Below are 14759 nucleotides of genomic sequence, written 5' to 3' on the forward strand. Positions count from 1 at the left end.
TGAGGACAGAAGCAGTCACTATACTGCCCAACAACAGAAAGACGTATGTTAACGTTCGCTATACTGTTCGTTCGTTACCCCATATCCATCCTTACTGTGCCAGTTCAAGAACAATACAATTTACCACATCAACTCTAAGAATATGCAGAAAAAGAATCTTCGTTTTAAAACTGCAAGTTGGATTAAATATCACAAAATTCAAGCTATTCATAAAACTAACCAGGATTAAGAGAAAAAGGAAAATGCACAGAGTTAATTGTCTCTGTGCAGTTAATTGTTCTAAATTTTAGAACCACAGTACATTTACGGGAGAAAGGGAAAAATGAAATTGGGAGTTCAAAAATAAATCATTAAAACATATTTTAAATAAATAAGCCTTTCCACTGTCCACAGTACCTTTGATAAGTCGATACCACTGTTTGCAGACAAGGGCTGCAGTTTTGTGCTCCTGGTATGGTGAAAGAAAGGACAGGATATACTCCAAAACCTCTTCTGGCAGTTCAGACATGGACCTGTTATGTCTCGTCTCTTCGGCCTCCAGCGCCGGGTGGGGCTCCTCATCCTGCTCCATTGTCCCTTCCAGCACAGCTTCTTCCTGGTCCACAGCCATGAAACTGTCATCTTCACTGTCCGAAGAGCTGGCCATGACATTCCACTCAAACAGCTATGCTGGGAAATGAACAAACATCAGTATACACTGTCAGAAGCTCTGGAACAACTCAGGCACACACATCCAAGCAGCACATGCTTTTAGACCCTCCATATGAAATCTGTTCCTCAGCACTTTCCCACACTAGCTGTGAGCACACACCCCCCATTTGACAGGTAGAGCTCAAATACCAAGCCCATCCCAAATATCTAACAAATCCCCAAAGACTTCTGATTGTGAAGACTGTTCTGTAACAGCTCCTCTAAGGCAAGTTTCTGACTGACAGACCGCAAAGGGGATAGCAACTAGACTCCCTTGGCATGATTCAAGACCTCAAACTTCAAGAGAAAAACAAACTGTGGGTCCTATAAAGAATAATAACATTCTGAGGATGTGGATTAAGAAAGTTTTTCTAGCTTTTATGCAAGACAATTCACTTAAAAGGAAAACAAATGTTCCAAGAATAGGCTTAACTAGCTAAAATACCGTATATAAGGCAATATTTATATTAGAAAGCATCAAAACAGGTCCAGAGAATAAAAAAACAGCAACAGTAAATATGCCCATCAATAACAACAGATAAACTGTGGTATATTCACACAATGAAATTAACACAATGGAATACAGCAAAGAACTACAGACACCCACACAGATAAATACCTCAAACCTAATACTGAGTAACAGAAGAGTACATTACTACATGACCATGTTTATATCAAATTCAAAACTAGGCAAAATGAATTCATGCTATTGCAAGCAGTGCTGCAGCGGTGCTGGTAAGTTGTTTTCTGATTGGGTAATGGTTACATAGCTATGTTCAGTCTGTGAAAAATCCAAGATGAGTATTAATGTTTAATGCACTTCTTTCTCTAAAGCTTACCAAAATTAGCCCTTATTAACAGTTACCTCTCATGAAGGTAATTAATTTTTAAAAATCAGGGGCACCTAGGTGGCTTAGTTAAGCGTCTGCCTTCAGCTCAGGTGGGATCGAGCTCCACATGGGGCTCCCTGCTCAGTGGGGAGGCTGCTTCTCCCTCTCTCTCTGCCTGCTACTCCCCCTGCTTGTGCTCTCTCTGTGTGTCAAATAAATAAATAAAATATTTTTTAAAAACCTTAAAGAAAAATAAAAAATCATTATGGGTGATTTTAAACTTCTTTTTCTGTATTCCTAAGTTTTCTAGAAAGAGCACAAAATATGTTAAAATACACACACAGAGGCAGGCATTTATACCACTCCTCTGATGTTTCATGCAAAGCCTGAGACAAAAAACATTAAATGATGGGAGTAGGGTGATTTATTTAAGAAGTGTATCACAAGTTAGATTTTGCAGGAAGCAAATGTTAAAAAAAACAAAATTAGGAATGAAAAAAGATTTAAAGGCGGGGGGGAACTCTTGTGAGAAGAAAAAAAGAGGAAGCAGGATGGGGCAGGAGGAACAGAGCTCAATGCACACCTGACAAAACCTGTCCAAAAGAGCTCAGCAACAAGGATGGCCAGTTAGGCGGCTCCACTACTGGGCTCATCTATCATCGCTCTGCTCAGCCACCGGCTGGGGGCTGCTCCAAAGCTGAGGCCCACTATGAAGGGACTAAAGGATTTCTTTAGTATACTCCTTACAGATGGGCAGCAAGTCCTTTTTTTGAAGGGACATCTGAGTTCGTTTTCTTATTTTCTAATACATCTATTCCCCTTGACCATACACAGCTACCCAGATCATTCACTACGCCATCATCTTAAAATTTCCAGCATTCTCTCTAACACTGATTCAAAGAATAAAAAATAATGGGAAGAGAAATCTTGAAATATACTTGGGGCTTTGAGAAAGATCTGAAATGTTCCAGGGGTGCCTGGCTGGCTGTCAGTAGGGCATGCAACTCTTGATCTTGGGGTTGTAAATTCGAGCCCCACATTGGGTGTAGAGATTAATATATATAATATATTGTGTTTATATAATATATAAATATAATAATATATTATATATTTATATGAATATAAATTTGTATGAATATTTATATAAATATATAATAATTATGTATATATATATACACACACACATATATATAACCTGAAATGTTTCCAAAGATGAGGGGGGTGGGGAGAGCAAAGAACAGAAACTCCCCCCCTCATTTCTACTACTCCTGTAATTTATATACGAATTATGTACAACATCTTGAAAACTGAAAGAATGATCACGTTAAGGAAAATGGAAACATGAACCAGCTCATGAAGCCCCTCACTTCCAAGAAACTCATCTATCAAATTAGCTCATAATACTGCAATGTGTCCTAGCAAAGTGGCTGCTGGAATCTTGATGATGGGGAACAACTGGTGGCTAACTGGAAGTGGTAGAGTAGCCTAAGTCCTCCTAGCTGGGGGAGGAGGGACAGCAGCAAAGGGAAGGTGGCGCAATCCCCTCCTTTCCCCAAAGTAGAGCACTGTTTACTGTAGATTTACTGTAATTCTATTAAGTGATCCTAGAGAGTTAACCCCCCACCTTGGGTGAGCTGTTTTACCACGTCCTTAACTCACCAGAGGAAGGCCTTTCCATTTCTAGCCCTAACTCTTAGCCTAAAGAGTAGTCACATAAAACATAAAACAAAAATTAAAATTTTTTTTCTGGCCAAAAAAAAAAAAAAAAAGGCAGCCTTTACTGCTGAGGAAAAATTACTTGCCATATTCCCTCTTACTCTTTCCCCTCCAAGTTATCATTTCTCACTTCACACTGGCTATCTTCCCTAGTTTATTGACTTTTTCATATTTTTAATCCCACTCAGCTCTGAAATTTACTAGGGAAAAGAGGCCAAAGAAACAGATTCCTTGAGTTTGGCTGCATCTTTCACATTTGAATTACACACAGCATCTTGAATACAGTTGTTCCTTTACTCAACAGCTTGACAGATTGTGAGGCTGGGGTCTGCTTCAGAACAAACTCAATCGGTGAAGGCTGCAAGAACTTATTTATAGAAAACTATTTTTCCCCCAAGCAAAAGAAATTTGTTTGGCCGAATAAAACAACTTCTTACTCCCTTTCCAAACCTTCTCAAAGTAACAATTAGCAAGCAAATGTAAAGGGACTCACACTTTTATAATACCCAGTTTTAAGTAGTTCTCTCATTCAACCACTTCCCTGTCCACAAAAGCACCAAACCTGATGCTCCTTTGGGCAGGTTTGAGAACTTGGCCCTGAGCACAGATGCCAATGAGAACACACAGGGATGGGCTCAGATGTGATTCCTCCATATTACACGCCCAGTACCAATTTGCACAGTCCCTCATTTTCACTTCCATGATTAGGTAATAAAATCATCACTCATATTCCCACAGGATATGGAGGCATTCTGAAACAGTTTTTGTTTTCTTCATGTCAAAAGCCGCCCTACAAAACAATTCGCATGTAGTTGTTATTAACTCACTGAATGTGGTTTTCGTGAAATCTTTTTTTTCAAGATTTTTTTTTTTTAAAGATTTTATTTATTTATTCGACAGAGATAGAGACAGCCAGTGAGAGAGGGAACACAAGCAGGGGGAGTGGGAGAAGAAGCAGGCTCATAGAGGAAGAGCCTGATGTGGGGCTCGATCCCATAACGCCGGGATCACGCCCTGAGCCGAAGGCAGACGCTTAACCGCTGTGCCACCCAGGCGCCCCTCCAAGATCTTATTTCTTAAGTAATTTCTACACCCAATGCGGGGCTCAAACTTATAACCGCGAGATGAAGAGTCACACCCTCTACAGACTGAGCCAGCCAGGCACCCCAGTTTTCCTTAAATCTTTATTTTTTAAGGTACTCTACACCCAATGTGGGGCTCAAACCCACAACACTGAGCTCAAGAGGCACGCACTCCACCAACTGAGCCAGCCAGGCACCCTATCATGAAGTCTTTAAAACATCCTCACGTTTCACATTTGTGTTAGACCTTTTTAGTTCCTCTAAGTTTTTGGAAGAAACCGCAAACTAAAGTCAACTTACTGGAATCTGAGCTCCTTGAAGGCAGAGACCATGTCTAGCCATCTTGTCTTGCTAGAATTAGACATGTAAATGAGCACAAGGTTTATTGAAATTTCTACTCACACGACCCTGGTGCTGACTTTGCATTATTTCATACTGGAAATTACATCATCAGTACATCTGAGAATAGCAGACCCTACCCTTATATGTCACTGGATGCTGCCAAGATATTTTATTGGTCAGAAGGAACATACCTCTCTGGCTCCTTAAATTTTGACCTTTTAAGGTGTACACTGGCCTGAGAGTCTGTGCCAGATTCCAGAGCCATACCCAATGACCTTTTGCTGGGTCAAGATGTGTGGTACTAAAGAAACCATTTATTTGGTCCAGTAGTATTACTACTATACTATACTATATATAGTATACTATGAGACTACACCCAACTAAATACAAATCACTTTTAAAAATCCAAATACACTGGGGCACCTGGCTGGCTCAGGTGGTAGAGCATGTGACTCTTGATCTCAGAGAGCTCAAGTCCCACACTGGGCACAGAGCTTATTAAAAAAAAAAAAATCCATATACCTGAAGTATAAATTAAGGTTAAGATTTTGAGACAGGGAGATCTGGCTACAGGTAGAAACTACCTGTAACACTGTGTGACCCAGGATAGGTCACACAGAACGACATGCGAAAACCTCTTTACCCCTAAGCAATGAAAATTCCCTAACTACTTTATAAAGATTCTGTAAAAGCAGCAGATATCAACAAACTACTCTGAACTCCTTGGAGGAAACTGATTAACTTGTGAAGAGTTAAAATCAATTCACAGAAATTCAGGATGGGAATGAAACTACTCTGTTATTCATGTACAAGTTTTTTACCAGATCCTAGTACAATATTTGATTAACCGTGCCTTTGATTTCTGTACAACTAGACATCTGACAATCCTCTTGGAGTAAACATGTCTTTATGAAAATCAAAATATACTTGACTTACTAAAAGGAAGCTGAAGATTTAAAATGCAATCAAGATTATTCTTCACAATTTCAAAAAGCTAAAAAAAATGCAGTAAGGGAACCTCTCACTGACAGTAAGATAAAGCACTGAGACTTCACTGAAGAACATGTGGCTGGATTGAATGCAAAAGCACCCACAGTCATCCCTCAACATGGGGCTTCTGAGCAAAGCAGCAACCTTGCACCGATGTCAACATGAACTCATGAAGTTACCCACCTCGGGAGCACTCATGTGAGCAAAAAGGTATTAAATGCTACTCTTAAAATATAAAATACTATTAAATGAAGACCACAATATGATTCAATCTAAGATGATAACAAGCCTTCTCACTAATATACCACATTATAATTTATAAATTATACATATACAGTTACATATACATTTATACATTATAATTGTACTAAGTCAAATGAAAAAGTTACAGAAAATGGTAAAATATAAATTTCTACCTTACTTCATGATGAGTTCAACAAATATCAATGGGACATTTACTGTACGTGAAAATACTGTGCTTACATCCCATGGGAGTTAAAAAGAAGAGGACATGCCAGGTGCCTGGGTGGCTCAATCAGTTAACCATCTGACTTTTGGTTTTGGCTCAGGTCATGATTTCATGGATCGAGGACCGAGGGCTCCACACTCAGTGGAGAGTCTGCTTGAGGATTCTCTCCCTCTGCCCCTGTCCCCATTCGTGCGCATGTTCTCTCCCTCTCAAATAAATAAATCTTAAAAAAAAAAAAAAAAAGAGGATATGCCACTACTTCCTCTCGGGGACATTAACCTGGTAAGAGCCAAAGACACATAAATAATGAATACCAACACAGGATGGACCTGTGGTACAAACAAGGAGCTTTAGCAGTTCAGGGAAGGAGGAGATGGCTTCCAACTAGTCTGAGCAGGAAATTACACAAAGGCAAGCATTTCAACATTGAAGAATAGGTAGCATTTCAGAGAATGAAATGGGAGAAGGCGGAGGGATAAAGATCTTCAAATTACTATCTCTTGAAATGATATTCTTTGCTATTTACAGAATTACCTTTAGGACAAAGGCTAAAAAACTATTTTTTACTCAATGGGTGTTTTACCATTTGCACACACTACTTAATATTTTATCGGCATTAACAGAAACTCATAATCTGGAGACTCCTTAGTTCCTGACAGTCAATGTTTTGACAAAGTCTAGAAATAGAATCATTTGGCATAACTACTGTTGCTATTAGCAAACTGTGAGCTATTTTGACAAGCAAATTCAGAGAGCTGTTTCTATAAAGCATTCCAAACCCAGTAAGAGATTCAGCTGCAGTTTTTTTTTAAGTGGTTAACTCATCAATGTGTTATCAAATTAAGACTCCCTTTAATGAAATTGAGAAAGTATTTTGCCAAACTATCCACTTAGTATACACTTTTATTCTTTACAATGACTGATGTTAAATGAAAGCACTTTATGACTTTTATAGAGTAGCAGAAATGGACCAGTTCTCAGGGCATTCTCCACATTCATATGCAGCAACCAAAGGATTTGTTATAACTAAGTATATGGTCAAGAAAAATGTGCTGGTTTCATATCATGAACGGAAATACTCTAGGTTCTGATAATTCCATATGGAGGAACTACACATTCTAGGTTCAACAAAATGTTTCATGTGGTAGAAAGAATACAACATAATTTTAATACCCAAATTTATATTTTGTGAGAACTTGAATGTTTAGATTTTTTTTAATTTTTAGATTTTAAGAGAAGACAGTGATAATGTACAAAGTATAGAATAATTAGAATTGCAATAATTTAACATATAACAGTAATTTTATTTTATTTTATTTTATTTTTTTAAAGATTTTATTTATTTACTAGACAGAGATAGAGACAGCCAGCGAGAGAGGGAACACAAGCAGGGGGAGTGGGAGAGGAAGAAGCAGGCTCGCAGCGGAAGGAGCCTGACGTGGGGCTCGATCCCATAACACCGGGATCACGCCCTGAGCCGAAGGCAGACGCCTAACCGCTGTGCCACCCAGGTGCCCCATCAGTAATTTTAAACAAAAGGCTTTCATTTGAAGTACAGTATGAATCAGACAGGAGTTACAGGAGAAAAAAGGTGCATTAAAGGGTGCATTATTTTGGGTTTGGAATTTTTTTCCCTCTCAAAAATAATTATTTAAGGGCACCTGGGTGGCTCAGTTGGTTAAGTATCTGCCTTCAGCTCAGGTCATGATCCCGGGGTCCTGGGACTGAGTCTCACGTCAGGCTCCCTGCTCCGCAGAAAGCCCACCTATCCCTCTGCCTCTCTCTCTCTGTCTCTCATGAATAAATAAAATCTTTAGAAAATAGTAATTATTTAAGAAAGAAAAATGTGAAGGGGGCAAATAACCATACTGTAACAGTAGTAAACTGTATTAACTCAAAATTGACTGCATCATGCTATAAAACTGTTCAGAACATACTCTCCCCCTACGCTCTCACATACTAAGTACCTGCCTGCAGTACTAGGTATTACTACAATGCAATTGTCTGTCTGCCTCCTCCTTCCCCTTAGCGCACAAAAGAAAATTGTTTTCTGCATCCATACAAGAGCTCAGCAAAAGGCTGTTGAATGAATAAGCAAATACAACTTTATGAATTCATTTTAGAGTCAACGACAAAGCCTAAATGTTAATTCCCACATATTCTGATGGGAAAAAAAACAAGCTTCATATCAAAAAGTAAAATAAAAAAAAACAATAAAAACAGAGTTCAGATGGCTATAAACTAATAAAATAGAGGATGGAGGGTAAAAACAGGCATGAAGAAGTGGGAATTTTTATTCTTAAATTAAAAATGTACAGTATCTAAGCAAATCATTACTACTTTTAAGATGTTCAGATTTTTCTGCCATTATGTACCTCTGTTCTGACAACAAAAGACGAGTGTGTAAAAACTGCTGCCGGCCAGGATTCTCTTAGCCTTTTGTGGAAAGATTCTATCACAATGGTTCCCAGACTTATGAATTTCACATATCAGCAATTTTTTTAGACATAGGGTTCAACAAATTTTATTTTCCCAAGTAAGGACAAGGAAAAAAAAAAAAGACACCACACACACAAATCCTACCACTTAAATATCATAGCTTCACAGAGATTTAAAAACCCGAACAAGGTAAAAGATCATAATCTTTCAATAAAAGCTTTCCCCTCCAAGAAAGGAAATCTTACACACATATATGCACACACCCTCAAGACAATGAGGGTGAATGAGTATTTTTGGGAACCACTACTATAGCATGATATTTCATTTTAACACTTTGCTTACATAATTTTGGAGTGAAGTTTAGACTTGTTCTTTTTTTTTTTTTTTGATTGTTTGAAAGTAGCACAAAATAGCCTCTTGTGTGAGAACCTGATGCTTAAAACTTTAGCTTCTATGGAAAGTTTTGAAACTGTATGGTATGCTTATAATACTCCCAATAACAGTAATAAAATCTGACTAATGTATTTGATTGCAATTTAAAAGAAAAAAAGTGCTATGGTTAAATCTTATTAAAAATACAGACCTTAAGAATTTAGTGGGGAAAACACAAGAGTTAAAAAAATTGTAAATTAAAAAGCATTATGAAAAGAGCATCTAAGATATCTTTTTAAGATTTATTTATTTGAGAGAGCATGCAAGAGGGGGTGGAGAGGGGCAGAGGGAGAGGGAGAGACAGTCTTAAACAGACTCTGTATAGAGGGCCGACGCCGAAATGGAGCTTGATCTCACGACTCTGAGATCCGGACCTGAGCTGAAACCAAGAGTTGGACACTCAGTGAGCTGTGTTACCCAGGTTCCCCAAGAGCAGCTAAGATATTTCAAAAGAAATCAGGTTGCATTAATCTTTCATGTACTCTTGCCAGTAGCCATCATTCCCTCTGTTTTTGTAGCATTAGGAAATGGTGTCCCAGCATACTGGAAACAGCTAGTTTTGTTAAAAATAAAATTCACCAAATAAATAAATAAATAAAATAAAATTTACCAACAAACTGAACAACGTAGTAGAAATGGATAAACTCCTAGAAACATGTAACCTACCAAAACCGAAGCAGGAAGAAATAGAAAATTTGAATAGACCATGGAAAATGGTATGGTAGTTCCTTAATAAATTAATCAGAATTACCATATCCTGCAATTCCATTTCTGAATATATACCCAAAAGAACTGAAACGACAGATTGAAAGAGATTATTTGTACAGCCATGTTCACAACAGCATTGTTAACAATAGCAAAAAGGTGGAGATAACCCAAACGTCCATCAGCTGATAAATGGATAAACAAAATGTAGTATATACACACAATGGAGTATTATTCAGCCTTAAACAGGAATGAAATTCTACACCTGCTATAACATGAAGACGCCTGCAGACATTATGCTAAATGAACTGGCCAGACATACAAGGGTAAATACTGCAGGATTCCACTTACATGAGGTACCTACCGTAGTTAATAAATTTAGACGCAAAGCAGAATGGTGGCTGCCAGGGGCTGAGGGGAGGGGAGAACAGAGATGGGTATGGAATTTCAGTTAAGGAAGATGAAAATATTCTGGGATGGATAGTCGTGATAGGCAACAATGTGAATATATGCAGTGCCATTTAACTGCAACTTAAAAATTATTAAGATGGTAAATTTTACATATATTTTACAATTTTTTTAAAAAACTGTAAAGAACATGGATGCACGATTCAAAAGATATTAAAATGAACCACTGTGTACCCACATCCAAGTTAGGAAATAAGACATGACCAGGATATTTAGCCTCTGTATGCCCCCTCATTATCATCCACCTCCGGCTCAACCAAAAGTAATCGCTGTGACATTTTATCACTCTCTTACTTTTCCTTAACCTTTACCACATGAGGATATGACAAAGAAATATATTCCTAAGCAATATACTGTTTAGCTGCTGGATGTAGCTGTAGTTCATTTTCACTACAATGTAAAATTATTATATGAAGACATCACAATTTATCCATTCTACTGTTGAAAGAAATCAATGTCTCCAAAATTTGCTCCTATGAAATAACGAGCATTTTTTAGTTTCTGTAGATTAGGAGTTGCTTTCAAACTTTCCTGACGGCAAACACAGTAAGAAAATACATTTTATCTCACAAATCAGTTCACCTACAGATACAGATATATAATTGGGAATAAGTTTCTCAAAATAATACCCTTACAATGAAGTACACTAATATTTTCTGTTGTATTTAACACTTACGCAAACTGTTGGTCAAGTGCCATTAAACTGCCTTCATTCTTACTACTGGGCTACAAGCCATAAATTGAAAACAATGTTCTAGAATACACGCTTAGGAGTGAAATGTTTAGGAGTGAAATTACAGGATGTAGGTACAGGCATGTACATCTCTAGAGGTAATGTCAAACTGTCTTCCAAAGTCATTATTCCAATTTACACTCCCACCTACAGTGTATGCAACAATTGATTTCAATTTAATTTTTTTATTTATTGATTTTTCAGTAATCTCTATATCTAACATGGGGCTCTAACTCATGACCTAAGATCAAGAGTCACATGCTCTTCCAACTGAGACAGTCAAGTGCCCCAATTTGATTTTATTTTAAAATCATAAATGAGTTTTAAAAGTTTATCAAATGTCTTTGCTGCAATTACTAAAATACGTGGTTTTCTGATAGTTTATTGAAGTAAATTATATTAATTGCTTTACTAATGTTAAAATAAGCTTGCATTCCTCAGATAAACTGAACTAGATCATGATTTATTGTATTTTTTATAATGTTGGATTCAGTTTGCTCATGTTTGGTTTAGAATTTTGTATCTATGTTCCTGAGAGAGACATGGCCTATAATTTTTCTTTCTTGTATTGTCTATCCCTGGTTTTGGAATCAAAGTCATGCTAGTTTTATAAAATGATCTGGGGACTGTTCCTTTCCCCCCATTATCTAGAAGAGTTTAAATAAAACAGGAAATTATCTCCTTGTTGAATATCTGGCAGAATTCACTTGTAAATCTTATAGACCTAGAGTTTTCTTCGTAAGATTTTTCTGTCCCCGGATTCCATTTCTTGTGTAATAGGACTACTTGAGCTTTCTGTTTTTTTGAGTCAATTTTGTAAGTCCTATCTTTTTCTAGAAATTTACACTTCAGGGGCGCCTGGGTGGCGCAGTCGTTAAGCATCTGCCTTCGGCTCAGGGTGTGATCCCGGCATTCTGGAATGGAGCCCCACATCAGGCTCCTCCGCTGGGAGCCTGCTTCTTCCTCTCCCACTCCCCCTGCTTGTGTTCCCTCTCTCGCTGGCTGGCTGTCTCTGTCAAATAAATAAATAAAATCTTTAAAAAAAAAAAGAAATTTACACTTCATCTAAGAGAAAACATACGAGCCAGAATCAACTACAGCTTTCATTACCCACAGAATTTAAACAGATATTGACAAAACACAGAAATGAACTATACAGATGTCATCTAGGTAATTGGTAAATGCCCTTAAACAAGGTGTATATATACACTGAAAACTTTCAATCTATGATGAGCATTTAACTTTTTCTAATCTCCAATAGGTGTCCCTAAAAAGTCCGTTCACTTACACAGCCCTCATCTTTCTGTGACCTGCTTCTAAATTCCATTTTAACTTCCTTTCTTCCCCATTACATGGTACACTACTTGAGAAAAGAGGCCAAGTCATGTTCATCTCTGTAACATCTGGCACATTAGTAGGTACCTTGTCAATATAAAAACTTTTTTTTAAAGATTTTTTATTTATTTGACAGACAGAGAGGGAACGCAAGCAGGAGGAATGGAAGAGGAAGAAGCAGGCTCCCAGCAGAGCATGGAGCCCGATGTGGGGCTCGATCCCAGGACCCTGGGATCACATCCTGAGCTGAAGGCAGACGCTTAACGACTGAGGCACCAAGGAGCCCCTAAAAACTTTTTTTTTAAAGATTAATTTATTTTAGAGAGAGAAAGAGAATGCAGGTGGGGGGAGAGGCAGGAGGGAGAGATCTCAAGCAGACTCCCCACTGAATGTGGAGCCTGACATGGGGCTCAATCCCAGGACCCTGAGATCATGACCTGAGCCAAAATCAAGAGTTGGATGGTTAACCAACTGAGCCACACAGGCACCTCTAAAAACTTTTTTAATGAATGAAGATCAAAAGGTCCCTTACTGAAGAGGTTAGTGTTACTCACCTTAGCTTGCCACTCTTAAGGTATTTAGTAGTGAATGTGAAGGACTCCTACTGGATTGTTTCACATAGCCCTCCTTGTGACCAAAAGCACAAAATCTGTAAGACAGTTTGCTTACTTGGAAGTAGAACATAAAACAGGTTTTCCTTCACTGATAAAGTTTTGAACTGAAAATAAATCTTCATTTACTTGCTGTACCTAACTTCTAGCTAACCAAATGAGTTAACCCCCTAAGAATAAAACTATAAAATGAACAATAGGGATAACACCCAGAAACAAGGGTAAAAGTGCCAAGATATTATTCAATGCCAGATTTTGAATACCTGGATTCTTTGGAGATACAATTATTCCTTTATGAAAATCTGCACGTTAGATTTAGGGGCTTAGCTGATAAAAAAAAAATACTAAACAGGCACCTGACCCCAAATCACCATTTTTTTTTTTTTAATTTATTTACTTGAGAGACAGTGAGAGAGCACGAGCACGGAGCGGGACAGGGAGCAGAGGGAGAGAAAGAAGTAGACTCCGCTGCTCAGAGGGGAGCCCAAAATGGGACTTGATCCCAGAACCCTCAGATCATGACCTGAGTTGAAGGCAGCCACTTCATGAACCGAGCCACCCAGACGCCTCCAAATCACCATCTTTTAATAGTGATAAGTCCCAGAAGAAAAATATTAAAAAGCCCAGTTTTGATCACATTTTTAGGCAAACTTAAGATCTTTTTTTTTTTTTTTAAGATTTTATTTATTTGACAGAGATAGAGACAGCCAGCGAGAGAGGGAACACAAGCAGGGGGAGTGGGAGAGGAAGAAGCAGGCTCATAGCGGAGGAGCCTGATGTGGGGCTCGATCCCATAACGCTGGGATCACGCCCTGAGCCGAAGGCAGACGCTTAACCACTGTGCCACCCAGGCGCCCCAAGATCTTCTATTCCTTTGGGAATTTTCTTGAAATGATAAACACACAAAATACTGAGGAGGAAGCCATCACCCTCTGTTAGGGACTGAATGTTTGTTCCCCCTCAAATTCATATGTTGAAGCCCTAACCCCAATGGTATGTGGAGATAGGGCATTTTGGAGATAATTAGGGTTAGATGGAAGTCATGAGCGTAGGGCCCTTAATGGGATCAGGGCCCTTATGAGACGAGCCACCAGAGAGTTTTCCCTTTCCCTTTCCCTCTCTCCCCCAGCCTCCAAAGAGGTCACGTGAGCATACAAGGAGATGGTATGCACTTACAAGTCAAGAGAAAAGGCTTCAGAATGAACATGACCTTACTAGCACCCTGATCTTGGACATCTTAGTCCGGAAATATGAGAAATACATTGCTGGTGTTTAAGCCACCTAGCCTATGGTATTTTGTCTTGGCAGCCCAAGCTAGGACACTCTCCTTCCAAACACCTCATAAAAAAATGCTAACATAAGTACATAGGAAGTAAGCCACAGTGGATTTATAGCACAACAAACTAATATTTTTTTTTTAAGATTTTATTTTTAAGCAATCTCTACACCCAACATGGAACTCAAACTCACAACCCTGAGATCAAGAGTTGCACGCTCCACCAACTAAGCCAGCCAGATGCCACACTAAACTAACATTTTAAAGAAAGTATAGAGGGCACCTGGGTGGCTTAGTCAGCTGAGCATCTGCCTTTGGCTTAGGTCATGATCCTGGAGTCCTGGGATCGAGTCCCACATCAAAATCCCTCTTCCGAGGGGAGTCTGCTTTTCCCTCACCCTCTGCCTCCTCCTCCCTGCTCATTCTCCGTGTCTCTCTCTCTCTCTCAAATAAATAAATAAATAAAGTCTTTTAAAAAATAAAATAAAGAAAGCATATAGGATGGGTTACTGGTTAAATCTTATTACCTTTAATATTTAGTCACTTTTGATGCACCATATTTTTGCCTTAGAAAAGATCTATTGGGGGCGCCTGGGTGGCACGGCGGTTAAGCGTCTGCCTTCGGCTCAGGGCGTGATCCC

At 38.6% G+C, this 14759-nt stretch overlaps 1 protein-coding gene across 1 annotated transcript in view; it reads right to left on the reverse strand.

Annotated features, from left to right (window-relative positions):
- The window catches only part of LOC100478734 (F-box only protein 42), an 89023-nt gene that overhangs the window by 41712 nt on the left and 32552 nt on the right, over positions 1-14759 (reverse strand). Inside the window, exon 2 of the mRNA XM_034672082.1 lies at positions 302-669. Within this exon, the coding sequence (XP_034527973.1) occupies positions 302-646 (345 nt within the window). The 5' untranslated portion in view covers positions 647-669. The remainder of the gene's footprint in view (positions 1-301; positions 670-14759) is intronic.

Source organism: Ailuropoda melanoleuca, chromosome 11 (genome assembly GCF_002007445.2).
Source record: "Ailuropoda melanoleuca isolate Jingjing chromosome 11, ASM200744v2, whole genome shotgun sequence".
Taxonomy (NCBI): Eukaryota; Metazoa; Chordata; class Mammalia; order Carnivora; family Ursidae; genus Ailuropoda; species Ailuropoda melanoleuca.